Raw genomic sequence first — 25,955 nt, 5'->3', positions numbered from 1 at the left:
CTCGTTAAGGAGCACTTGGGGACAGCGGTATCATGGGAGAACTGATACAACTGTAGCACCATCACCATTGTAACAACATGTTTTTCTTAAACTAAAGGTGTGGCTATGGAAATGTAAATACACACAAATCATCAGGGAGGGTCAAAGAGTACAGATGACCCCGGCCAAAGGCCAGTGGGAGCATGCAAACTGACTTACGTGGTATTAAGTACAAGAATTTGCTTATTGACTTGTATCACTGAAAACGCAAGTCATATGTATTTACAAAACATATATATTAATTGATATCATTAAAACACATCTCAACCTGTCATCTGACACCCCAACCCCCAGGAATTGGGAAAATGGTGCGGTGCAGTTTAGACCATACCAGGTATGACAGGCAGAAGCTGAACATGGCAAAGGTGAGGAGCTAAAAAGATGAGCAAATAAAATCTGCTCAGTTTTGAAGCTCGAGTGGAGATAGTGATGTCATCTAAAACTAGATGAATATTAAAAACATAAGAATGAAAAAAAATCCACTCCAAATTTAGGCAAAATTTGGCAAGGGAAAAAGTGGCATTGCCATTTTTCAAAATGTTGCATTTGAATATTTTTGCATACTGAGGTCCCTAAACCATCCTGGAATTGCATAAATTCACACGTTACAAACACAGAATTTGGAAATGGTGACAGATGAAGAATAGATTTATGTCTTTAATCATGATTTGATCTTATGATGATGTAATGCCTTGCAGTAATTTCTTCAATTAACGACTGATTTCACTTTGATTTCCTCTTCTTGTTTTGTTATAAAGTAAAAGGAGACTTTTAAAGAAGTGCATTTTTCCTCTGTGTTTTGAAATAACTGTTATCATACTGAGAATATGTTTGCAAAAAAGAACAGGCTTGGAGGTGTCTATAACACTGGATTTGGAAATGGTTGTTATAGATCTCTATCACTAAAAGGCCAATGTCCAAGGGCTTATTTGAAATTGCCTGTGTTGGCATTAGAGCTAAGGGTGGGTGGGTGTTGGTGGTGCTGGAGTGGGTGTGGATGTGAGGCCCACTTTGGAAAATTTTGTCCCCATGTCCATAATTTCTAATGACTGACCTGCATATCATGTAACTAATTATACTGTTAGTCACATGATATCCATGTCCATAATTTCTAATGACTGACCTGCATATCATGTAACTAATTATACTGTTAGTCACATCAAAATGTGAATTGTCTGCAAAAACAATAATTATCTGGTTTTCACAAATGTATGTCAAGTGTGCAAAATATTTCAAATGTAGGGTTACATAATAAATTCAGAGCTGAGATCACGAGACTTCAGCAACTGTAGGCACAACCATATTCTGACATAATTCTAGTCTGGAACTTGACTGTTGGCCTTGGTGACGTCTGCGCTCTCAGAGTGCCCTTATAGTTGATTCATGTTCTCACAACAGGCCTCACTATGACCTGACTATACTCTGACTGGTTCTTGCCATCAGCCATCTTACGATGACCAAATGACACATAATCTCTTGAATCATAGAGGCACATGACTCATCTTGTTTCGTGCTATAATCACCACGACACATTGAACATATCCAGGGGTCAGATTTCATTTACGTGTCAAATTGTGATCGCATATGGAGCGTTTAATGGCCAAAGTCTGGCACATGTTCATCACAGTGTTTTACTGTACCAGTGTCTATGCAGAGGGCTGCCAGCAGGTCTGTCAGATGGGTTATTTGATCTGGAGACAGCAGCATGTGGACGCAGCCCACCTTCCCGTCCAACTCCAACTGATGAACAGAGAGAAAGAGACAAGATGCAGGCGTCAGTATGAGAGAACAGCTGAATCTGTTTATCGCTCGGTCTTTTCATCCTCAACTCAGAACTGGATAATTGAAAGAAACTTATAATTTTTTTCCTCATTTAACAATCCCACACAAAAAACACTAATAATGGCTTGTTTTTTGTACTTTGATTGTATGCTCAAGTCAAAATTGGGAATGGAAAAAAGGGTCATGGACTGAATTTGATTTAGATAATTAATTTGTCCAATTTGTCTGACAAACAAAGTTGGTGACCTCTTTGTGTCTTGCATTTGATAAACTTGCATCAACTACACTTGGGCAGTTGCGGCACCTGGTTTAATGTAATGAATGTCAGTTTGCACATCATGCAGCACACAGTGTATGACACTGTATGCATGTATAAAGACAGAACTGGGAACACTTCAGAATTTACCAAGAGCCATCCTGTTTTTAGGATTTCTTCAGTATCAAAGGAATTCAGTGATGGTTGTCAGTACATCCAGTGGTGCTCATGTTGCTGCCTATAGTTTAACTCACTGTATCCATGTCATCATTATACTCCCTCTTTGTTGTAAAAGTTTATCTTTCCACACAAGTAAAGATTTTTAATGTGACATTTTCCAAAATGCTTTGTTGAAAAAAAAAAAAAAGAGAAAAAGAAAAAGAAATAATGTATTGATGTTCATATTATTACTTTTAATGAGATGGGGCCATTGCCCAAGTGTCAAGTGCAAGAGACAAAGATGTCAGTAATTTCCTGGTCACACAAATTGGACCCACTCAGTAACAAAATCAAATTCGTTCCATGACCCATTTTTTCATTTCCTCCTTTGACTTAGGAATAAATCGAAATACGAAAAACAAGCTGTTATTAGTTTTTTTGTGTGGATTCACAAATGAATAAAGACATTGTGGATCATCTTTTGCTTTACAATTGAATTTCTAATTGAATATGAAAATGAATGAATTCAGCTGCATTTAATAATCCTTCAGGATCTTACAGTGTGGAGATCTGAGCACACACACACGGGCTCACACACACACACACACACACACACACACACACACACACACACACACACACACACACCCACCTTTGGTCCAGGCAGCATTTCGTTCTGTTTGATCTTCACGGTGGTCTCGATGAAACCGGAGCAGCTTCCTATGAGTAGTGGCTGAGATGGAGGACAGGGAGGAGATGTCATGGGCTTGGCTTCTGCTTCCTCTTCTTCCTCTTCCTCCTCCTCGTCATCTTCTTGTTCTTCCTCCTCTTCTCCTTCACTTGCCGTGGCTGATTCAGGGTGTTCCTCTTCATGAGGACCCTGAGAGATGAGGAGAAATCTGTGAGTATTTCTGGTTATAAATCACATTGTTGTCTCATATTGAAATAAATATTTTGTGATATGTTCCTCCAAGTTTACAAATGAACTGTCAAGAAACAATCTTACATTTTACATAAAAACAAATGGAAGTGGTTATTGCAACAGTAGCAAGTTAGAAAACTTAATCTTGATCTAAAATCACTTTGGGAGTAAGAAACTGATTTATCAAAGTCTGAATAGCTGCAGACTTTTAGTTCGTCATAAACCTCCTCACCAGCCCTTCCTTGACTGCTCATAGTTTGGAGCAGAATGTTGTGCAATTGAATTTTTACTCATTTCTTAAGAACTAGAAGTATCACCCGGTTGTATGCCTCAGCACAACAGTCAAGTTTCTCTTATAGTTTACACCCATGTCTTAGAAAACATGGATGCTTCACACACGTCTTCCCTCCAGCAGCACAGACGATCTATACAATCAGCACAGTTTCAAGGTGGACACCCAAGATTCACCAGTTTAGTATCAGACTAAATGTCTCCCCCTCTGTTCCTGAGATGTTGAATAATGGCCAGAAAAGTGTTTTATGCAGGATATTATGATGTAACAGTGACGTTGACCCTTTACATTTTGGGTATAAGATGTCATCACTTCATCATTTTATCCTGTTTGACATTTGTGTGAAGTTTTGTCATGATTTGCATAAAAATTCTTGAGTTATGGCCAAAAACATGTTTTGTGAGGTCACACTGACCTTGACCTTTGACCTTCAACCACCAAATCATAATTAGTTTATTCTTGAGTCCAAGTGAATGTTTGTGCCAAATCTGAAGAAATTCCCTGAAGGTGTTCATGAGATAGTGCGTTCACAAAAATGAGCAGGCCCTTTGACCTATGACCACCAAATACGAATCAGTTCATTGTTTAGCCTCAGAGGACAATGTGCCAAATCTTAAGAAATTCCCTTGAGGTGTTCTTGAGATATCATGTTCACAAGAATGGGACAGCCGGACAGACAACTCAAACAAAACATAATGACTCAGGCATGAAAAATAGATATAAAGATAACACATAAAGAATCCTCAGCAGTGAGGTCTCCATCACCTGTACTGTGCCGGTGCTGTCGTAGAACAGCTGAACAGCGCTCAGCTGGAGGATCTTGTGCAGGAAGGCGGGCGGCTGGTGGATGTCGACAGGCACGGCAGTCTGGCTGGCTGGATCTCGCACCGCCTCGTCAAAGTACTCCAGCCTGGAGGTCGGCACAAGCAAGAAGAAGTCAGATTCATATCACTACATACAAGTAAAAGTCATACCTGCACCGTGACAGCAAACACATTGGTTTAAGGTAATGTGATTTTCAGCTTAAAAAAAACTCACAGTTGCACGGTACACGGTCAGAATACTATCAAACTGCTCATGGAAATTATACCATGCTGTCATATCTGCTGCCAGTACGTCATATGATCAGAGAGCATCATCTTTGATAAACGCTACCTTTGTTAAACGCTTCACAGGATTGAAACCAGTTTTTCTGTTAAAAATCAGGCTTTTGAGCTGACAGGGCCTTCTGGTCACTGACCCCAGATCAACACAGCTATCCTGAGCAGCTTTGTCAATAAGCCACAAAAACAAAAAGGGTTCAACAGTGTCGCAGTGACGCACGTTTGAAAATGGCAACACAGTCACATGGGACATGTGGCAATGATGGAAATAAACACAGAAGCTCAGCTGTAGCTACCTGGTCATTAATCTAAGTGTGGAGTTGGGAATGACTGCAGATGAGCTCAGTTGACTTCACTTTGCAAATTTAGCATTAACAGTACTGTCACAGGAGCAATGTTCATGCTTTTAAGTTGATTAGGACTGAGTACTGCAGCATGATGTGCCAACAATGCAGTGAAATATACAAAGTCATTAAGAACAATAAACTTTCAATAAATCATACCTGCACAAGTCATAAGTAATATTTTATCTTAAGTCAACAAACCATTAACAATCTTGCTCCGCACAGCAACAGTGGTCACACATTCATCACTGTCAAAGCCACAGCCTCCCCTGACATCCCATATTGACAACACCTTAACTTGTACAGCCTGCAGTTATTTGCAGCCACTGATAAAAGCCTGTTCAGGTGAATGACCTCGTCCTTACTGACCCTATTCAAAATGAGTTTCACGCTGAAGCCGTCTGACAGCACAAGGCCAAGGAGTGCAAGTTCATAACTGCAGCAGGGGCCTCTTCTCCTTATCTGCTGATGAGCAGGGAGAAAATGAAATCTAATTCTTGGCCTCCATTTTGCTTTTCCTCTCCCCTGACTGTAATAAGTGCTGATGAGGGAGAGTTACAATATCACTGATCACAGAGGGATATTTTAGCACCCTCTTGTGAGTGATAAAAAGTGAAATATAGCAAAAAAAGGAAGCTGTGGGTATAAATCTGGATGCTTTCTGTATGACACGAAAGATTTTAAAAATGATGCTGACCACTGTGTTTCAGCTCATCCTGTGTTCTTCTTTGACTTTGTCACATAAAATGCTTCAGATTCAGTTTGTGTTTCAGTTTCTGCTCGGCTGCAGGACACTTTCATATCTTTACGACCATTGCCCCTTTATTAGTACACTTGTTCACACATGTATTTTGACAAAAAGGCCCACAATGCAGTGTTAACCACTTGCTGTAGCAGTAAAATGAGGAAAGGTTATTTGCACATTCTCAGAAGTGAGAATGAAAGAAGCACAAATAAAAATGTATGCAGCATCAGTTTGTTAACAGCATGCACACATTTCAGAGTTATGTAAAATATCTGCACAAGATGTTTTTAGTCCCAACCACCCTCTACACTTTTGCTCTGACACAGGGGCGTAGGTTTGCATATGGATGGTAGAAAGATTTCCCTACCAGTATTTTCAGAGGACAGCATTGTCCCTACCAATATTTGAGCAAATACCAAATCTGTTCTCTACACCGACACCCTTGCTCTGATCAGACCTCAAAAACCACTGAACAAATCTTCTATTGATGTCGTCACCAAAGAAAACAGAGCAGATATGAAAATCTGAGTGGGACATTTCTTCATTGCCCTGTTACACCAGGAAGCTCTTTTCCATGTAATTCTACGATACTTCAAACCACAGTGGATGTTGAAAGGTAATGGTGAAAGTGGCTTGGTAGCTTAGCAGCTTTGCGTGCACTATGATCTTTTGTTGAACAGATCAAGTGAGTCTTCGGCCCTGAGCATAATCATGTCTCTAAAGCAGTGTAATTCATTAAAAAGCCACTCAGGTAGGCTTTTCTATAAATATATTCTTGTCAAACGAACTGTAAAAGTGACCTTTGAAGGTGCACCATGAGCTGCTCTCTATCAGCATGTTTCAGCAGCATAAGTAATGTCTTTCTGTTTTTCAGGATGTTCTCATTACTATTTTAAAAGGTAATGAATATAATTTAACTACAGACTGTATAGACTGTACAGGTACTGTGGTATTAACAAAAAGGACATTTAGAATTTTAAAAATACAAAATGAAGGACACAAAATCATGAAGGAGGTGCACTATTAAAAAAATAAGTAGTCTTCCTTGAAGCTTCATTCCTTCAGTGAGTATTTCACTAATGGAAAGATGGTCTTTTCATATAACTGTGTTGTCTATGCAGTAGAAAGATGCAAATACTTTTGAAATTGGTGCTATATTACACGACCAGAGAAAACAGAGGAAAAGGACTGTGGCATTCGCTTTTGCTCATGAGGTAGAAAACCTACAAATTCCAGAATGTACTGCGCCACACCAGACTAATAAACACTCCCACTAGTGGGTGACATAATGTAAGCTGGGTTTGGCCAGCTCGGTTGGAAAAAAAACAAAAAAAAAAAACAAAAAAAAGGCAGCCGGCTGGCAACAAACAATCATGATTACAGTTTAACAGTAGCTAAAATATGTTTCTGAAAACATTTTAGATGATGAACATTTGAACAGAATCTTGGTTCATATTTGATTTGATATTTGAGAGTGCTTCTATACTCTTTGTGTCCATGGTAGCGAGCATGTGAAAATGCAGAAGCAAGCAACAGCCCTAAAGCCAAAAAAAAACTGCTAGATGAAGTGACTTGAGCTGAGAGATGAACAGGAAGAGCTGTGACATGGTAAAATGGAAGGAAGTTTACCACAGTTTATTACACATACTAGTCACATTGTTATGACACATAGCTGGTTAAAAATCGGAGAGGCATCCAATCTTGAAAAGGGAGTTAGGACATACCGTTTGATGTGCACCTCTAAGGCAACGCCTGTTTCCAGGTCCAGGGGCTGGTGCTCGATGCGAACGATAGTATCTATAAAGGTGACTTTAATACGACGAAGGACTGCAAACACAGAAGAGATGAAAGACATGCAAAGGTTCATCAGCACTGACCTTTAAAATCATCCCCTCTTAGCTGTATGTGTTCAGATTGATACAGTCAGACTGCACATGATTACACTAGGGATACTTTGACGTCTGTATGTTCACACACTGTCACTCCTTTGCAGAGTGAGGGCACACACAGCTTTGACTCACCCGTCTCAATGGTTTGTGCAAACATCTCAAGCCCCTCCAGCTGGGCAGGCGGCTCCTCGGACGCCTCCGGAGGGTCCTTCAGGCACTCCTGAGCCAGCTGCATGCTGGAGGTCATGCTTGATGACCAGCCTTGGGAGTCCCAACCCCCACCTGAGTCCAAACAAAACCAGTGATTCAGTGATTTTTTGTACTTTAACAGAGGTGTAGTGTAACTCACATGTGTGCACTTTATACATCCAATGCCAACATGAGTAAACTCCTTAGTATGTGACATAAATTGAACACATGAAGATTCAAGTTGCACCTCCTGAGCTTTAGACCAGTGTAGAGCTAAGAGGATTAGCTGATTAATCGACTGTCAGGATAGTTATAAAGTATCAGCCTACAGTGTAAGAAGAGCAGTAAAGGAGGCAAAAAGAGAAACTGTAATACACAAGTTGAAGGAGCTGGTGGGTTTCACTGGAGTTTGTACCTTGTATGAGTTCATGTGACAAATAAATACATTGATACTAAAGGGACAGTTCGACCCACAATCATAAACAAGTTTTTTTCCTCTTACCTGTAGTGCTATTAATCAGTCTAGATTGTTTTGGTGTGTTGGAAATATCAGCTGTAGAGATGTCAGCTTTCTCTTCAATATAATGGAACTAGATGGCACTCGGGTTGTGGTGCTCAATGTGCAAAAACAGCAATGTCTCATGACCTGGTTACTCAAGATAACAGACCTTGTTGTGAGCAGTTTCATGTGGGACCTATTTTCTTTCTACCGAACTACATCCTCCAACCATATACCCAGAAGGTATGTACTATATGTACATGTACTGCATGTGCTGCTAGCTCAACTAGCACCACTGAGCTAGCTTATGTTCCACCTCAGGACACCATTAATGTTTATCTCACTCTATCACAAGCACAAACCTCTCATCTATAAGTAGATGCGAGCTTCCTTCTGCATGGTGATATGTTTGGCTGATGTAGTTTGGTGGAAAGAACATAGGTCCTACATGAAACTGCTAACATCAAGGTCTGTGGATTATCTGAGTCTAGTTCCATTATATTTGACAGAGGACAGACATCTCTACTGCCAATATCTCCAACACTAACTCTAATAAATAGCACTATAGGTAAAAGGAAAGATATGTATTTTTGAATTCAGGGTGAACCGTCTCTTTCAAATAATAAACAATTAATAATTTCAGTCATTTTTTTTAACAAAATTGCAAAAAATAATCTGATTAGTTACACAGATGTGAGGATTTGCTGTTGTTTTTCCTCATATATGACAGTTAAGTGACTATTTTGGTGTGTTTGCTCTGACAAAACAACAAATTTGATTATGCTAGCTTGAGGTCTACAACACTATAATTGGCCATTTTCACTAATTTGACATTTTATTTAAAGAAAAGCATCAATTAATTAAGCAAATAATCAGCAGATTAACTGATAAATTGCAGCCCTAGACCAGTGGTTTGATTAAAGGAGCACATAAAGGTCTGGACTTGTGGTGAGATGATCATGCGTGGATCCTCACTCGTGTACATTTTTACACTTCAATAACAAATCTTTACCAGACAGACACCTACGTACGCTTGCCTGTGTAACAACAGCTATACATCACTAATAGTTTGGGGAATGAAGTAATAAAAACAGGGATATATAATTATGATTTTGGACCACATTGAAGCAGCAAGTGTACATCTGATAACAGTGGAAGATCCCCTCACTCAACCTGTGGCTGACAGATACATGTTTTGTGCCCCAAAAGGAAACCCCACAGGTTGTCGACTCAATAAGTTGTTTTTAGGTGAACTTACTGGTCCGGTACTTGGGTCGACATGTTATCTGAAGACCAGAAACTTCTAAGGTGCAGTGATCAGTCAGGAGAGCTTGCCATGGGATGGTCACTGCTATGCTGCTCACAAAGCCATCCACTATCTCCAGTGGAGCCCCCAGAGACTCCAAAAGCTCATTGACCGCCTGCAGCAGAGGGGAAGCAGTGAGTAATGTGAGAAACACAAAGTGAAAGAGATGTTTATAAGCATGGTTTCATATTTTGTCACCACTCTAGGAGACTTATGGAGAAAAGGAAGTGTACAGCCAGCATGGCAGGGGGGTATACATGTGTTAAGGCTCTGGGGAGAGGTGCACTTAATCTGCTGAGCTGGTGATGTGTTCCCCTTAAGTGCATTTCCTCGAAGAAATGCGAGCTAGGCTAGGAGCATGACGTTGGAGATTGTTGTTGAACTCGAGAGCAGTTGCGAAACAGTCAAGGGTGCACGAGCCCGACAAAAACACACACGATGGCTGCTGCTGTGGGTCGAAGTTGACAGACAGCTCTCTTTTTAAAACGACTCACCCAGACATCAAGGTTGATTTCCTTGATGACACCGCTGCCGTTGTACAGGTCCAAGCCCAGCTGGTCCAGGCTCAGTCGCTCCTGCAGAAAGTGACCGAGGTAGTGCTGTAAGAGGTACCGACAGGCCCGCTTCTTGATTGAGCCTGACCAGGGGAAGAGCCAGCGAGACATAGGGCCAGAGAGAGCGGGGAGAGGGAGCGAAGAGGTGGCGGAGGAGAACGAGTGCGAGTACAGTCCTCTGGCAACTGCATAACAGACTAAAACAAAGTGTGCAAAAACAAGGAATGAGCCACAGCTAGCTACAGGGGGCTAAGGAAGGGGCAGACCGTAACTCTAGTTCTCCCCTAGGCTTGACACCAAAACTCGAAAATCCTTTGTGTCAGGACCGACGAGACTCCCCCGCTACTTGACGAGACGTTATTCCAACTGTCTGTCGCTGTCTCGGCTCATATTTTCGGTACGTTTGTGTCGAATTGGAGCGGAAGGTCCCGTTGGTGCGTATCTCTTGTTTCAGGGTTGTTTATTGTTATCATACGCCAACTGCTGGTATGGTGAACGTAAGTGCGTCATGCGTCACAGTGACGAAAGACAAACCCGGAAGAGACAAACATGACGCCACCCCGCCACCGAGCGCCATCTTTGTAGTATTTTGTCAATCTTAATTAAAACCAATACTAAACCTGCTTTTTAAATCTAAATATTTACTTTCTTTTTTAAAATGTGAACATTTATTATGATTAATTTAATTTAATTGTAGATAAAACAGCAACACATAAATGAGTAGGCTACATAGCCCATAATGTAACTTATGTGGGGAAATAAATAGATAATGGCAACATGGCAACAGTACTCCCCAATGGCAATGGCCCCCAGAAGGATAATGCACCATGCCACACTGCAAACATCCATTAGGAATGGCCCAAGGAATGTGACAAAGACCTCAAAGTGTCAACCTGGCCTCCAAATTCCCCAGATCCTAATCTGAATGAGCATCTGTGGCATGTGCTATTAACCCACCTCACAACCCACTGGATCTGCCACCAATGCTCTGTTGCCAGACACTGCAGGACACTCCCACAGACCCTGTGTCCATACCTCCACAGGTCAGAGCCAAGTCCAAGGAGGCCCCACCTTGGATTAGGGGTACATCTGGGGTACCGTCACATCACAAGAATCCTTGAGCAGATTGGGACCTGGGAAATTTAGAAGCCAGGTCAACACCTTGAGCTTTTTGTCATGCTCCACAGGCCATTTCTAAACAGTTTTTGTAGCGTGACATGCTGCTTTTCCTGCTGGGGGCCACTGCCATTGGGGAGTACTATGAGTTCATGTGACAAATTTATTGATATAAAAACCTGGAAATTGGTGGCATTCTATTATATTGCATTATTCTATAAATTACATGTCAAAATTTGATTTACTCAGTCAATCTGAGAGGAATGTCTTTTATAACCAATAAAAGCTGCCAAATCTTGTTCAAGGTTGTTCATCAACTGATAAACAATTTTACTTTAATTGTATGGAATATTAATTTATGCAATCCACAATCTAATTGGCATGGGGTCTCCTGATTTCAATTTTCAGCCATAGTAAGATTTCGGTAACCTTAACAGTATTTCAAAATTAAGGTTTAGTTTGATGAACAAGCAGAAAAATTTAAGTTTGACTGGTGAATTAAATGATAGGTCCACATTTGGTCATGGCTGCTTGGAAACAATACTTAGGTGCCCATATGAACATTGGAACTGTTGTTTTATTGTCCCTCCAATGTAGCTCAGCACAAAAACAGTCCAAGGAAACAACCTCATCACACTGAGGGCATGTTAGGAGGGGATCTCTTGATGAACAGGAGGAATGATTAAAGAAACATGGGTTCAATGTTCACATGGGCACCCGACTACTGACTTGAAAAAATATGAACCTATCCTTTAAACCTATTGGCTTGTTACACCACTTTTAACCCCTCCATTAAAAAAAAAAATCAATGTAAACCACAAGAGGTGGGTGAAACACCAGAAAAAAACATCAAACTAGCATTAAAGGGTGAAGAATGAGCTCTCACACTTATCACTTTGGTCTTATTGTGGCTTAAGTGAACTGCATCAGTTGTGTAACAAAATGTATTTATTGTTGAACATAATACAACATTGACATGAACTCAAGTTTGACCACTGTCCATCTGTCTTTATTCCTATGAAAACATGTAGTGATTTCTATACAAACGACCAAAAACTATGGTTACAATGACAACCAAAGATGGTATCATAACATCAGTCCTCGGTCAAACAGTTGGCTGTTAAAACAAAATAGTAAACTTGCGCTACATTATTCTTAATTTTAATAAAACAAAAGGCAGAGTTTAAAGGATAAAGCACAAGCCATAAATAAAATAACTGCAGATTTTATTTCACAGAAGTATGAGTAATCTCTTCATTTTATGAACGCAACGTCGGGGATCTTGCCATCCGTCTGGAAAGCAAAAGAGGAGAAAGCATTTTAGGTCCTTGCTGTATAACAGTCACACCTTTATGTATATGCAGAGAAATGAACTATGAAACATCATTTTACCTTTAACTGAGTGAAAATTTGAGCAGCTCTGTTGAAATCCCACTCATTGTCTTGCAGACACCTGGAACAGAGAACAAGTGTTTAAATATTTTGAATGAAATGAATAAATGATGTCGTGAAACGCTGCCAACACCACAGGCGCAAAAACAAAACCTACTTCTGGGACCATTCCAGGTTCATGCCAGACTTCAGTGAGAAGGCTGTGAGCATCTCCTGCTGCGGTGCAGTGAGGGTGGGAACGGGGCTGGAAGATGGAGTTGGGGCGGGAGCAACGAAGGCCCGGCGGATCTCCTCTGTTGTAGCCATCCGGATGAAAAGCTGGTCGTTCACGATGCACAAACTGTAGCACAGAAGGAACACAAAAAATAAGATTCGACTGTTTCAGGAGGAAAACGTCCACAATCTACAATTGATTGTACTGACCTAACAAAGATCCTCCTCAATCAAAACACTGTCTCAGCAAAACTGATCAATATTTATTTGTTCAGTATTATTATTCTTATTATTACTATTCTTTCTGAACAATTTATTTCTATAATAGAATATTATCATCTGTGGGTAAAATCTTTACATTTTTGATTTCTTATAGTTCTCTCTGAACAGGTATGATCGGTCCTCATTTGACCCTCTAAAATCAAAACAGGGTCAGTGTAAGTGCATTAGCTTTATCTAGGTGTACCTAAAAAACTGGTAATGTGAGTGTCTTAGCAGTAGGTTCATTGACTTGAAGATCCACAGCAGTTGCTAATTTTAGTATCATGTCCCTTCCTCTGGGAAAATGTGAAGGACAACAGGATGACACAAACCACTAGGAGCTCAAAAAAAACTTACCCAGAGTTCCCTGCTGGGACAGTGATGAAAACCCGGGAGAAAGCCATGGTGGACTCTCGAGATTTACCATCAACAGCAACTGAAAAACAGACATGAGACACATTAGCAACAAACGCAACAGCACTTATCTTTGCAGTCGTTGAGAACAAAAATCATGATGACGCAACAACTCACCTTCTTTGAAGACTCCACTCACTGTGAACGACAGTAGTGTGTTCTGTAAACAGAAACATATTTTGTAGAATTAGTTCATAGAAATGATTCGCAGTGAGAAGAAAAGGCTAATGACAAGTGCTGGCTGACGGAACAAACATAAACTCACCGTGTAGGTGTTCACGTCGACAGTAAAGGAGGCGATGTCGTGCTGAGTCTTGGGCAACTCATTGAGGAAAGCAACCACGTTCAGTCGTGTATGCTTCAGAAGTCGAAACCGTATCGCTGAAAGAGGAAGTGTTCAGAGAGGGAAACATCAGAAGGCATCTCAAAAATCATAAAAGCATTCAGTCTCAACAATTCAGACGCAACGAAAGGTCATCAGCTCGACAGGTAAACTCACTGGAGTCTTTGATTCTCTTCAGGTTTCGAGTGTCTTTGTGATATTCTCCCAGACTGCTCCTAAGACCAGAAGAGAGGGATGGATCAGTGTGAACACAGCCAAGACTCAGACAGGAAGGTGTTAGGATAAGTGCAAATAATAATAGGTGCAAAAATCTTTATACATACAAATTCTAACTGTGAAAACACTGAAAAAAACAAATGTCCCATTCCTTTATGTGTTATTCAGTGTTGCTACATGTTTACATAAGTGGGGTTGTTTGTGTGTGTTCTTACCTGGAGGGGTTCTGGGTGGAGTAAGGTGTTGTGAGGGATAACGATGCTCCATCATGGTAAGCATCCAGGAGTGGCTGTCTGTCCCCAGAGTCGTATATACTGTAGTACCTGCAACACAGTCACGCGACTTAGTTTTCTTGTGTGTGTTCCTGTGATTCTTTACTGCCCAAAAAAACCCTACTGGAACAGAAATTGTATTTACAGTAGCACTGGTGAATTAGGCACTAGTTGGGACATATTAACAGCACATTAATCCTGGAAAACAGACACTAATCAACTGGCTGTTGTGAGAAGATTAGCTACATCAAGGTAGAGGGTAGAAAGGTAGAAACTCACTGTTGCAGGAACCGGAGAATGAGGGCCTTGATTTCGTCTGAGCCAAAACAACTGCCCTGGATTGTCAAATGAAAAAAAAAAAACCAAAAAAAAAACCAAACAAAAAACCAAACATTTGTCAAGTACATAAAAGAATACCATAATGATAACAAGCCAGTGCAGCATAAACCTATTAACTAAATTACTAATGAGACCTTGAAAGGGTTCTACTGAATGTCATGTACTTCAATGGCCAGTTGCACCAACAGGGCTTAAACCTTCATCTCGCTAAAACTGGGTGTAATTCTTACAGTCAAAATCTTGGCAGTTTCTATATATTAGCAGCCCAATAAGCCACATTAGCTTTCTTACTAAAGTCTCCTTTTCTATTTAGCTAACTTACAAACATGAACACACACCTTGTCCATCAACTCGGCTTGTTAAACAAGCAACCAAACAAACGTTCACTGGTAAAGATGCATTGCTAACTCTGTTCAGACACTGGTGCCGTCCTTACACTTTAATACCACTGCTAACAACACCGTCTGTCCCTGAGTTGTAATCTACAGCCAAGTTTATTTACTTTTTCTCTGTGGAGTTTAACCTGCTAGCTGCTGTAAATCAAACACAGATGCGCTTCTTGTGTAAAGCTCAATTAATCTTTGTATCCAAACATCTGTGAAATCCCTTTTCTTTTTCTCTGATCCTCCATAATTCCACTGCCACAAATGATAAATGTTAGGCTACACATTAGTAAGACAGCAGGAGGCTGTCAACAAAGTATCATAACAACGTATGCACTGCCAGGCAATAGCCACAGTTGCTGGGTATTTACATGATCACTAGGACCTGGCATAGTTAAGACTGGCCTGGGTGTGTAAAGATCCAGTTAGTGCAACCCCCTCCACAAGTAATTGTTAATGTGTCACTTTGAGTAAAAACATACAATTAATCACATGAGATAAAACAAGTAACCTTGCAGGGGGGGATAGTGGTGGGCGTTTCCACATCGAATCCAATGGGCGCAGGGAGGTCATGACCATCCTAAGAAGAAACCACACATGAAGGAAGATACAAGAGAGGGGAATTAGCACTGGCTAAACTTTCTGCCACTTTGGATCAATTTATTTAGCAATGTGAGTGCATTTAGATCAGCAAAATGTATCTCACAAAATGTATTTACTCTACTTTTCCCAACTTGTATAATCTGAGAAGGTTGTCTTTACTGCAACACTGCAATGTGCTGCTCTGATTAATCACCCCAAAGCCCATGCACTATGTGATCAAGCTGATTCAAGAGATCTGACACATCTCATTGTGTTATGAACACAGTTTTTGTAGATATGAATTTAAACAATCTTCACAATAACACCTAATAGGGGGGAGATGGTTGTAAAGAGATAAACACATGGACTTACCAGTTTGAGAAGCCGGGGAAACCTCTGCCGCACGGCACTGGTACGGAACAAAAATCAAGAGCAGTAAAGTTATCATCACAAACACCACACCACACACAGATAAATCATGCTTATTACTGTACGTAGCACTGTCAGTCACACCTGCTGACCCATCCAATGTCATTTGGTGCCTTTCAGTTTAAGTCATTTTAAGATGATACACTGTCCACGACATTTGGGAGAATACAGTCATGTATAGATACATGAAAATGGAGTGTAATTACAACCAGTGCCAAAAGGGATTTAATCTTTTTAATTCAAGTAGATCTGCAAATGGACTATCATTCACACCCTTATCCTCTCTTCACTTTCATGCTGTGCCCTTTTGTCAATTCTCCCACCCCAAAGTGTACTTACCAGCAGGTATACTCACCCTCTCCCCCAACATGGAGATACACACAGATCTGACATGGGGAAGCAATATAAGCACACTTTTCTAGGAGCACACACATATAAACATGCAGAGACCCACAATCTACCAGACTGCACTGAAACCAGCGAACACATCTGTTGGGAATTAGTGAAATGAAAAGGTTATGCACTGCTGGGAGAGAGGTGGTTACCGCCAGTCTCATGTCCCCCACCCCCAAACTCTGGCCAAGATGCTGGGGAAGAGATGACTCTAGGTCACAAAACTAGAAAAAAACATAGAACGTAAAATTCAAACAAACACAGTCTAACATTCGACACCAATCACTATCCATTAAGAGAGTTTGTCGGTATCTGCGCCCATGATTATCAGCAAAGAAAGGCGACCTGAGAACAGAGCTGAACAAACAGGACAGATGGCCTCAGAGTGAGTTGGACGCAGCAGTCCCGCCACTACAGCCTTCCCCTGCTGCACAAGCAAAGCAGTTAACAGTATCTCATAGCCACCATCCACTCTGAAGAGATGGGTCTTCATGCACTGGCAGCAACTACATTAATGCTATAAGCTTGTAATTTTTCAGCTTAATTTGGGCCCACGTCTCTGTTTACAGATAACTGGGAGATCATTAAGCATTGGACTATAGTGATATGTCTTTACTCTGCTCTCTCTGCTTTATATTTGAGCCTTTTCGTACTGGTCACAGCTATCAGAAACTGGAAGAGGCAAGTGTTTCCACTTTTTTTTTTTCATTGGACTTATTTCAGACAAAACTGGACTTCAATTTCCAGTTCAGAAGACATTTCCCTCACAAGTTAGTTAAGGGTATTTGCCAAACTCTCCACTTCATTCACTGATCAGCAGAGGCCTCTTTCAGGCCAGAGAGAACCAACTTAGTGGAAGAGACGAACTGCTTTCTCTCTTTGGCTCATCGTATGTCATTGATAATGACACACTTCCCCCTCCGCCTCAGCCCAACGGCTTTTTCTGTCAAGTCCCATCTTCTCGATTTCTTCTCGTCACATTCTCAGTGAGTCGAGGCTCACAGGGACTGAGGCCGAGTAATCGTGACTGTGCCTGCCTTAGGTTGTCCCGGGGTTTCGAGGTGGGATCTTACCCGTCATAGGCTATCCAGCCTTCCATACTCGCCTGATACAGAGGGCCGAGTGGGCAAGGTGCTACGAGGGGAGGGGAAATCATTGGCTGCAGATTTCCTTTGTTTCATCCAAACATTTGTCAGCACAACTGTGCATTGCCCTCTCTCCGTTAAACAACCTACACTGTTTTACAGTACTGCTCAAGAGGTTACTGTGGATATATATTTTTTGAAAGCAGTTCACAGTACACTGTGTTTAAGGGCTGTCAAGCTGAATGTCTTCTTTAGAAAAAAGTGCTTCTTCTCAGAGATATTTATCAACAGCAGTGTGATGGTGTTTTACAGCAATTTATGGGACACTAACCAGGATGTCAGCAGGGGAGTGCTGGGTGCAGCATCACTGAGAACCATAAAATAGACCAAAGCTTAAAAGGATGTCCCACAGAGAAGCTGAATAAATGGCAGAGCGAAGATGGCTGTTCAAACTGTGGAGAGTTTAAGCAAGCTGAAAGGAAAACGATGTGGGAGTGCATCTTGGTTGATGCTACCTCAGCAACTTTTGAAAGTAAGTTTAGTTTGCATTGTGAAAAGGAAACGTTAATCATCAAGTGGGAGGAAACGTGTAAAACAACAAGAAAGAAGAATCATTTGATCTGATTACAATGAATTTGTGTGTTTCTGTTCTCCATTTCTTTCTCTACACAGGAATACAAAAATAGAGGGATTAATGGTGAGTGTCAGCTGCCTCCGCCTCGTCGAAAGTTCATCCTCCACTGCTGGGAAATGGTTTCCGTTATTGTACATATTACACAAACAAAGGTGTGCTTGATCTCCTTTTCCAGCACGCTGCTGCATTGTCCTGTCATACAGGAAACACTCCTGGACACCCCTACTCACACACCAACAGTCACACCACTGTGTCCCCTTCATAAAAACTTCTCCCCTCATCCCCCAAAATCGCTGACTGACCTGATGTATGAGGCCTGATCCTTGAAGAGGTCACACAGAGGGTTCCTGTTCAGCCACAGCTCCACCAGCTTCAGGCCTTTCACTTTGTCCAGCTCCCGGTCTGACTTCAGCTGGACGAGCACACAAAAATCGGAACAAGTTGGTATGAGGAGGATTTAAAAATAAGTCATGAGAAGAGCATGGTTATTATTATCTCAAGCAACCGAGCAGCCAGTTTCACCTCATTGTGGGAGAGGTTGAGAGTCTTCAGATTGGGCGCCTTGGAAACCAAATCGGTGAGTTCATCGAGTTTGTGAATACGATTGTTGCTCAGGTTCAAGCATGTCAGCTGGCAAGAGAAAAAGAGGTGTGTAAGCACATTCAGTCTGAACCATCACTTAATGACAGCAGCTACGATAAAAGCTAAGTGTTTATCGCTTATTTTCCAGCTAACAATATTACAAACATCGTCTGTATTAATTTTACCTCTGGAATGTTTTCTTCAATGATCTTGATGACAGCCTCCATGTTTGTCTTCCTATTCAAGATGACTTCAATGTTCTGGGACGCCAAGTCTGTCACATAAAACAAAATTCGCAATCAACATAGTACGAGTAAAAATATTTGAAAGTCATTTTCAGTCACAGTTAGGTAATTCAAAAATTCTGCAAGATTAAATTTCATCACCAGATTGTCGATGTGAAACAACACTGCAGTGACTATTTACTTAGAAAACAGACAGACTAGAACCCCATTTAACAGATAATTATAAAAAATCTTGTATAATTCAGATATTAACTTGTAACAGCTAGCCTAGTATGTACTCTCAGGCTCTGACTAAATCAGCGTTCAATATCATGTCATACATAAGACTTGTGTATGAGAGGGATGAGAATGTTTAATTACCTGGGTCTGTTCGGATGTTGTTCAAGTCCAATGCTTGCTGGGAGCCATCAAAACGTTTGGCCATACATTGCTGTGAAAGATAAACAGCAGTCAACATGAGAGGCCTCAGCTGCACAGAAAAAAATCATCAAAATTGATAGAAACTTTCTCCAATTTAATGCTGATTGAATTAGAGGGCAGAAGGAGAGGGGAATCAACTTTTAACCATCATAAAAACACCCAAAAGTCTGTCTGTCCTTTCAAAATAAAGCATTCCAACCCTTTATCACTTCGATCATATTAACTGCAATGCTGACTACATCCTGGTTACTTAAGTGCATGTAAATGGACTCATGGATCTCAATGCAAAAATCTGCATATTGTTCTTTACAACATCGTTCATGTTTGTTGATCCATACATCACACTTGCAGTATTTGTGAGACTTTAATAGTTCTGTGATCTAAAAACATCATTGTCTCAGCCACATTCAGACCCTTAAGACAGTTTGTTATTTCGTCTAGCTCACCTTCAGGTGCTCCAAGTGTTCAGGTTTCAGCTCCGCAAGGAGGAAGGATGGAGGAGCGCTGGGGTTGACGTGCACTTCCACCTTGAAAAACAACACATCATATGATCAGGGACATTAGCTAAGAGAGTTTTAAAGTGTTATTTGTGGTTAATCATTATATAGAGGTCAAGGTCGTTTGAGAACTTAGTGACACTGTGTCAAAGCAGACAGGATAAGAACGTTATGACAGTGTAGCCATTATTAACAGAGAAGGAAGTTAACATGATGACAAGACTGATCATTAACGATGGTTAAAATAGCTTCTGAGGAAATAAGAGTGAGATTTCCATTATTACCCCAGCATACCTTATAACCATCTGTGTCCGTGATCTTGTGAGAACATTTGTGCAAAGCATTGGCAGCAGAGGAATCATCCACATAGAAATGGGCCCTGTTATGATCAACATGGTACTGGACACACAGGGGAGAAAGACATGATTAAAATTCATATAAACAAAGATGGTGCCAACGAACACACTTTCCTTAAAATCTTCAGTTTACAAATGTGTCTAAGTGGGGACTAGAGATATATCTTTTACTTGCAGAGGAGAATTAAAAAATAAATTAAAAAAAAGGGAGCATTAAAAAGCATCACTGTTTAATTTATCAGAACTCAAAGCACATCTGCATTTAAAGGCACAAGACACACAATACCCTTTTGAAAATCCATTAGTTTATAATTAGTAATCACAAGACAGTGTGGGATCTCACCTGTACAGGTGTGTAGGGCACTGAGCAGATGTTCCTAAGAGCTGTCAATAACCAGTTCTTGTCATATTTTCTTCCGTGTGGTATCTGTCAAACAGACAAAAGGGCAAAATATGAGCTCCTGTAACAGGTCACAAGGTAGAAGCATGAACGACCTGTGGCAGCTGTTGCAATACGCACCGTTACTTTGTACCAGCCCGACCGGTTTTTCCCCCCTCCTCCATTGCCTCCAGGTCGGTCTCTAAAGCCGCCTCTTCCACCTCCTCCCCCTTTGCCTCGCCGGTCTCTGTCAAAGCGTCCATCTCCAGCCTTCCATTTATGTCTTCCATACGGGGTGCTAAAGAAGACAAACAAGACCATATATTGAAACAATCCTCCTTTAGGCAGAGTTCACCCTATTAACAAAAGGTCTCCCACCTATCCTTGAGACTAACACACATTTAAATCCACTTCCTACTGCCTAACATATCAAAGCAAAGCCATCTTTCTCTCTTTTCCCACACCTTTCATTACTGCTTTGCCACCTTTAATGGTGCATTTATGCTCCAAACTGTCACTGCCTCTGAAAATAAGGTGCATCACGCAATGTTCATCGCTGTGTCCTAAAAATTACATTAATATACAACTAATTTTAAAACAGCAAATATGTTTAAGGGAAACCCAATGTTGCACTTAATGCATATTTTTATTAACATAATGAGGAAATGCTGCTAATTACCATTCCCAGCAAGTCACAAAAATGTTGATACTGAAGCTATCAGCACTCTCGCAATACAGGGTCAACTTGCAGTGATTACAGCATTATTTTTGTAATCATCTTTTTATTAACACTTAACAGCAATGACAATCTTTCCCTAACCTTAACCTAAGTGCTTCTGTTGGCTAAATCTGACCACAAACAGGAGTCTGGACACAAACCCAGGATTCCGGTGTCCCAGTCCTGTACTTTGTATGTCCGTGATCCATCCCAACCAACTCCCTGTGACCTCAGCACAGTACATAAAAAACTTTTCATTAACTTAAAGCAATGTGGTCCCTGAACATAGTCCGGGCAGCAATTATGTGACCACCACAACATAGTTATGAATGCAATTTAGTAATATACAAATGTAATTTATAGGAGACAGGTTGACATGCATGTGTTTGCAGACAGTTCTCATGCATGCACTGGAAGAGCACCAGATACAATCTGGACAACGTCTCATCAAATATTGCTTTATAGCTCTTTCAGTGGTCGAAAACTCCACAGTATACCTTTAATAAATGTACACACTCACTAGCTGATATTAGTTTGGAACTATTTTGAAATTGCAGGCCTTTTTTGTCCCATTACAATTCCATAACTAGCATTAGGAAAGGATCCCTAAAAAGTTTAGAAAAATCTGAAATGCATGTGTGGCTTATGAGTCACCACGTTCAAATAATGCACTAAGGTGACAGTGATATGACAGTGAAACAAAAAGTTACTTTACTGAGCTCAATTTACTTTCACGGTTTCACTTTCAGTTGGTTTTCCAGTGGTACTTTTTGGGCGAGTACATGACTCGCAGAGGTTTTCATCTGAAGCCCGGAGTGCTAAATGTGAAAATGGTCAGACTTGTTCTACCTTCTCTTCCTGCCACCTACCACAGAGCAGCTTAGGATACCTCGAAGCAGTTCAAGCAACTCCACATGAAAGAATCTAAGTTTTGCTGTCTGTGTGTCACTCATCTTACATATAAAAAGCACAAGAAAAAAAGCAATCTTAAGTTTGCAACTTATTCTTGACAGTTTCTTTTGGCTTACATGCTTAACAATTTTCCAAGCCCTCTTTATAAAGTACGATGCTTGTTTTAGAGCTGATCAACAAGTCAGACACTGACAAACATGTCTGGTGACAATTTTAAACTGCAAAACAATGTGTAAACAACAAACTGGCTCAGCCAGTCAGACACACTTACAATCTGTGCTGGGAGCTGCTGTCCTGAGAGCTGTCACTCATGGTTACATCTGGATCGGGATCGTCGAGCCTAGACCGTGGCCCAGGACCCCCAAAGCCTCCAGCGTGGCTGCCCCGTTGGCGGTCTCTGCGGGACCTGTCATAAGACCGACCCTTGTGGGGGCCTCTGCCTTTACGGTTGCGAAACTGTGGTGCGGTTCTGTCATCATGCTCTGAGAAAGGGTGCAACAGTTTGTCATCTGTTATACAATATTAATTTGTCAGCATATAAATAACAGAATTAGAGTTAAGCAAATAATGCACTATAATGAGACACTGGTAGTGAATGAATAAAACCACAATAATGTCTCTTTCTGTTTGCAGTCATAAGATATAAATCCTTAAAATACAACCTACATCTGAAATTAATACTGTCACAGAAAAAAACACCTAGACTTGCCTTATTGAATGCTACAGTAACTGTAAACATTGTATTTTGTCTTATTAGTATTATAGTAGTAAGTACCAGGTAAATACTTGTGTATATAAAGCACCATTATTAGATATCCAGGGAAAGGCCCAAGATATAATTTTACCTCCATTGACCATGTAACCAGTGCTCCTGACCTCCCTCCTCACCAAAAAGTCCCCTCGGTCTGAAGAAAAACGGTACAAGTAGCACAAAAGATGTGAGGTTAATGCTGAAGGTAACAGGCTGTCTTACCGTTGTAGTAATGCCCGCCGTCCGCCATGTTTCTGGAATAGTGTTAGATTAAAAAACACACGGCCCTGGGTGAAAATATGATCTGCCGGGCCTCGTTTCTCTCTTTCACGAAACACAAACCCTGGACTGAGGAAAAACTTCCAACATCCCAAGTCGTTTCAGAGGAAACATAAATACGAGCACGATGTGATCGCAGAGTTCTCTTTAACTAGCTGGTGGCTAGGCTAACTTCTCCTACTGCGCGTTGACGAGAAGACAGCGGAAGTACAACTTCAAAGAGGGGTTCACTTCCGGGGTAAGAAAAAATGGCGCGAAGAGTTAAACGACAAAAAAAGTTTTGAATGCGTGTTCGGAAAGTAAAATATCACAAAAAACGGAGCGCATCACAATATAAAAGTTTACTAATGTTAGCTTTGACTTGACATTAGTCGTAAGCTGTAGTTAGCATACTGTGTAAACTGCCTGGAGATTTAATAAATGGCTGTCTGACAAAGTATTTAACTATATACATTATATAAATGTAAACTACTTTAATGGTACATCAAAAGGCCGTTAGGTTGTATATTCATGCACAGACAGACGAAGTATAAAGTTAGCACAGAGCTTTTCCGTTGGTCGTTAAGGTGATAACATACTAAAGTGCAAATGTAGAAACAAAGTCAACTGACAAAATGTTACAATAGGTCATCTACAAATCTGTGTCCGTAGGTGAATTGTTAACAACCCCCAAGAGGTTTCACACAGCCCTTAAATTATGTATCTGTCATTTACAGATTCATGGTCTTGAACCTGAACAGGACACATCCAATCACCCTCACATTTAACCAGTCATCAATATAATTAAGCATTCTGGCTAATCAAAAAAGCCTTATTTAGTTTATCAAGAATGGCATTTAGACAGTAAAATTAAGAAGAAAATACATGTTGCTTTGAACATTTAATAATAATAAAATAACATTTTATAGTAGCTTATTTTATTTGGTAAACTATCAAAGTCTGCCAAATCTCCCACACTTTAACTTTTATATTAATACAAATAACTTATATCAGGTTGTCCCTCTCTCAACTGCTCTTGTAAAGTTTTTTTAATTCTATCATTATGATTTAAGTTCATGTACCTCTTACTATTTATTTCTCTTACTTTCCAAGCCACTCATCTGTATTTATTTCTGTCCTTTTGCAGCTGCACCAACTTCATATCCCCTCTGGGGATCAACAAAGGTGTATCTCATTGCTGTAATCAAAGTATTTAACAGTTTAATAATTGATATAATATAACATTTTATGATGATTTATTTTATTTGGCAAATTCAATATCAAAGTTTACCAAACCTGTCACACTTTCTTCACAGATGTTAATCTTTGAATTTGGAAATTACATCGCCTCTCTTATAAATACTACTGTATTGTATGTATGTATATATATATATATATATATATATATAAAATTGAAGTGATTACAGGAGGATAAAATTCCTTTAGCACTTGTTGTTATTTTTTTCTTAACATTTTGTGTCTTATTTTACTTTACATATCCTTAAATACCTCTAATCTAAAGTCACTTTACATGGGGCTTCAGCAAATCAACTACATAATGAGTACTTTGCTGTCTTAATATTTTCTTGTTGGAGATATATTCACCTAAATATACCATTGATAAAAGGAAAAAAAAAAAACTAGAATAAAACAGTAAATAGTCATATTGGTTTGTGGAGTTGTGAAAAAATAGGCTGCAATAATATAGTTAGGTTTTTGAATCCAGTCCGTGACTCTCTGAATAACCTGTGTTTTTGTGTTGCCAACTGCAGTCCTAAACAGGTGTTTGTATCCCCCTCATTATTGTAATTGCTGACTGAGAATGCCACATGCTTCAGTCAAACAGGTAATGCCCTTGAGCAAAGTTTCATCTCCTACCCAAAAGTAGCCTACACCATCTGATTTCCCTGACAAACTCAGTGATAAAGTCACAATGTGGGCTCATATGCAGCAAGGTGCAACGTCTAACGTTACCCCATAGAGATTCAGGCAGTTAAACCTTATTTATTTTTAAATATTCATAACATTTCAACTGTATTATCCCCCTCAGACTTATCCCCGCCAATGTATACTTTAATTCCCACCAATACTAGACTCAACCTGAGGGAAAACCTGTCCAAACTTATACACAGCTGTGAACTTGGACATAATCAGTGGACCAAACTTACCCTGATTCAACACACGTGTCACCACAGCCAGGTTGGGGTAGCTCCTCTGAGACAAAGTCAGGTGATCCATCTGGAAAAACTTTTCAAACTTAGCCTTTAGAAAAACTGTTAAACGTTATTCCTTATCGTTAAAATAAGAAAGAGGCCCTTTGCTCTAAAATCTGTGCAAAATTAAACCGCTTTTTACAGCTTCTCCACAGCCAGGCGGGTGTTAACGGATGTTAGCTTTAGCTAGCTAGCTAGCTGTTAGCGTTAGCACGGTATCCGGCTGGACATCACGCTGGACTCACAGACACAGACCGACGATATTTACCGATTATTTTCTTTTACCGTGGCGATATTTTCCGTGATGATATCGGAAACAACTGCCCCTGCCTATTGTCTGCTGTCCCCGCTGCTGTCCCCGCTGCTGTCCCTCCGACTGTCCGCTCACTTCACCTCCAGAACGAACAACAACATGGCGCCACCTGGCGGAAGTAACTGGAATCAGGATCAGGTATTGCATCACATTACATTAC

The 25,955-nt window shown here is 40.4% G+C and overlaps 2 protein-coding genes across 3 annotated transcripts in view; both read right to left on the bottom strand.

The window, feature by feature from the left end:
• The window catches only part of atg2a (autophagy related 2A), a 29,877-nt gene extending 19,310 nt beyond the window's left edge, over positions 1-10,567 (bottom strand). Inside the window, exons 1-7 of the mRNA XM_033622737.2 lie at positions 10,020-10,567; positions 9,478-9,640; positions 7,664-7,813; positions 7,367-7,469; positions 4,216-4,360; positions 2,889-3,116; positions 1,680-1,779 (exon numbers count right to left, since the gene is read on the bottom strand). Of these exons, the coding sequence (XP_033478628.2) occupies positions 1,680-1,779; positions 2,889-3,116; positions 4,216-4,360; positions 7,367-7,469; positions 7,664-7,813; positions 9,478-9,640; positions 10,020-10,190 (1,060 nt within the window). The 5' untranslated portion in view covers positions 10,191-10,567. The remainder of the gene's footprint in view (positions 1-1,679; positions 1,780-2,888; positions 3,117-4,215; positions 4,361-7,366; positions 7,470-7,663; positions 7,814-9,477; positions 9,641-10,019) is intronic.
• A 1,558-nt stretch (positions 10,568-12,125) lies between these two features.
• nxf1a (nuclear RNA export factor 1a) lies at positions 12,126-25,869 on the bottom strand. 2 transcript variants are annotated; one of them, XM_033620506.2, is made up of 23 exons: positions 25,751-25,869; positions 25,438-25,507; positions 23,106-23,165; positions 22,532-22,742; positions 20,772-20,928; positions 20,595-20,678; positions 20,190-20,294; positions 19,845-19,925; positions 19,339-19,408; positions 18,919-19,007; positions 18,674-18,781; positions 18,454-18,563; positions 15,983-16,019; positions 15,540-15,608; positions 14,586-14,641; positions 14,250-14,357; positions 13,975-14,033; positions 13,741-13,856; positions 13,593-13,635; positions 13,419-13,497; positions 12,745-12,927; positions 12,588-12,648; positions 12,126-12,488 (listed from the first exon to the last, which is right to left on the bottom strand). In XM_033620506.2, the coding sequence occupies exons 2-23, from the start codon at positions 25,505-25,507 to the stop codon at positions 12,450-12,452; spliced, it is 1,995 nt and encodes a 664-aa protein (XP_033476397.1). In that variant the 5' UTR covers positions 25,751-25,869; the 3' UTR covers positions 12,126-12,449. The 2 variants fall into 2 exon arrangements, with proteins under 2 accessions (XP_033476397.1, XP_033476414.1); XM_033620523.2 differs by lacking the exons at positions 23,106-23,165; positions 25,438-25,507; positions 25,751-25,869 and adding an exon at positions 23,234-23,484.
• Positions 25,870-25,955: the final 86 nt, after the last annotated feature.

This window comes from Epinephelus lanceolatus, chromosome 7 (assembly GCF_041903045.1).
Source record: "Epinephelus lanceolatus isolate andai-2023 chromosome 7, ASM4190304v1, whole genome shotgun sequence".
Classification (NCBI taxonomy): Eukaryota; Metazoa; Chordata; class Actinopteri; order Perciformes; family Serranidae; genus Epinephelus; species Epinephelus lanceolatus.
This window is presented reverse-complemented; position numbering and strand designations above follow the sequence as displayed.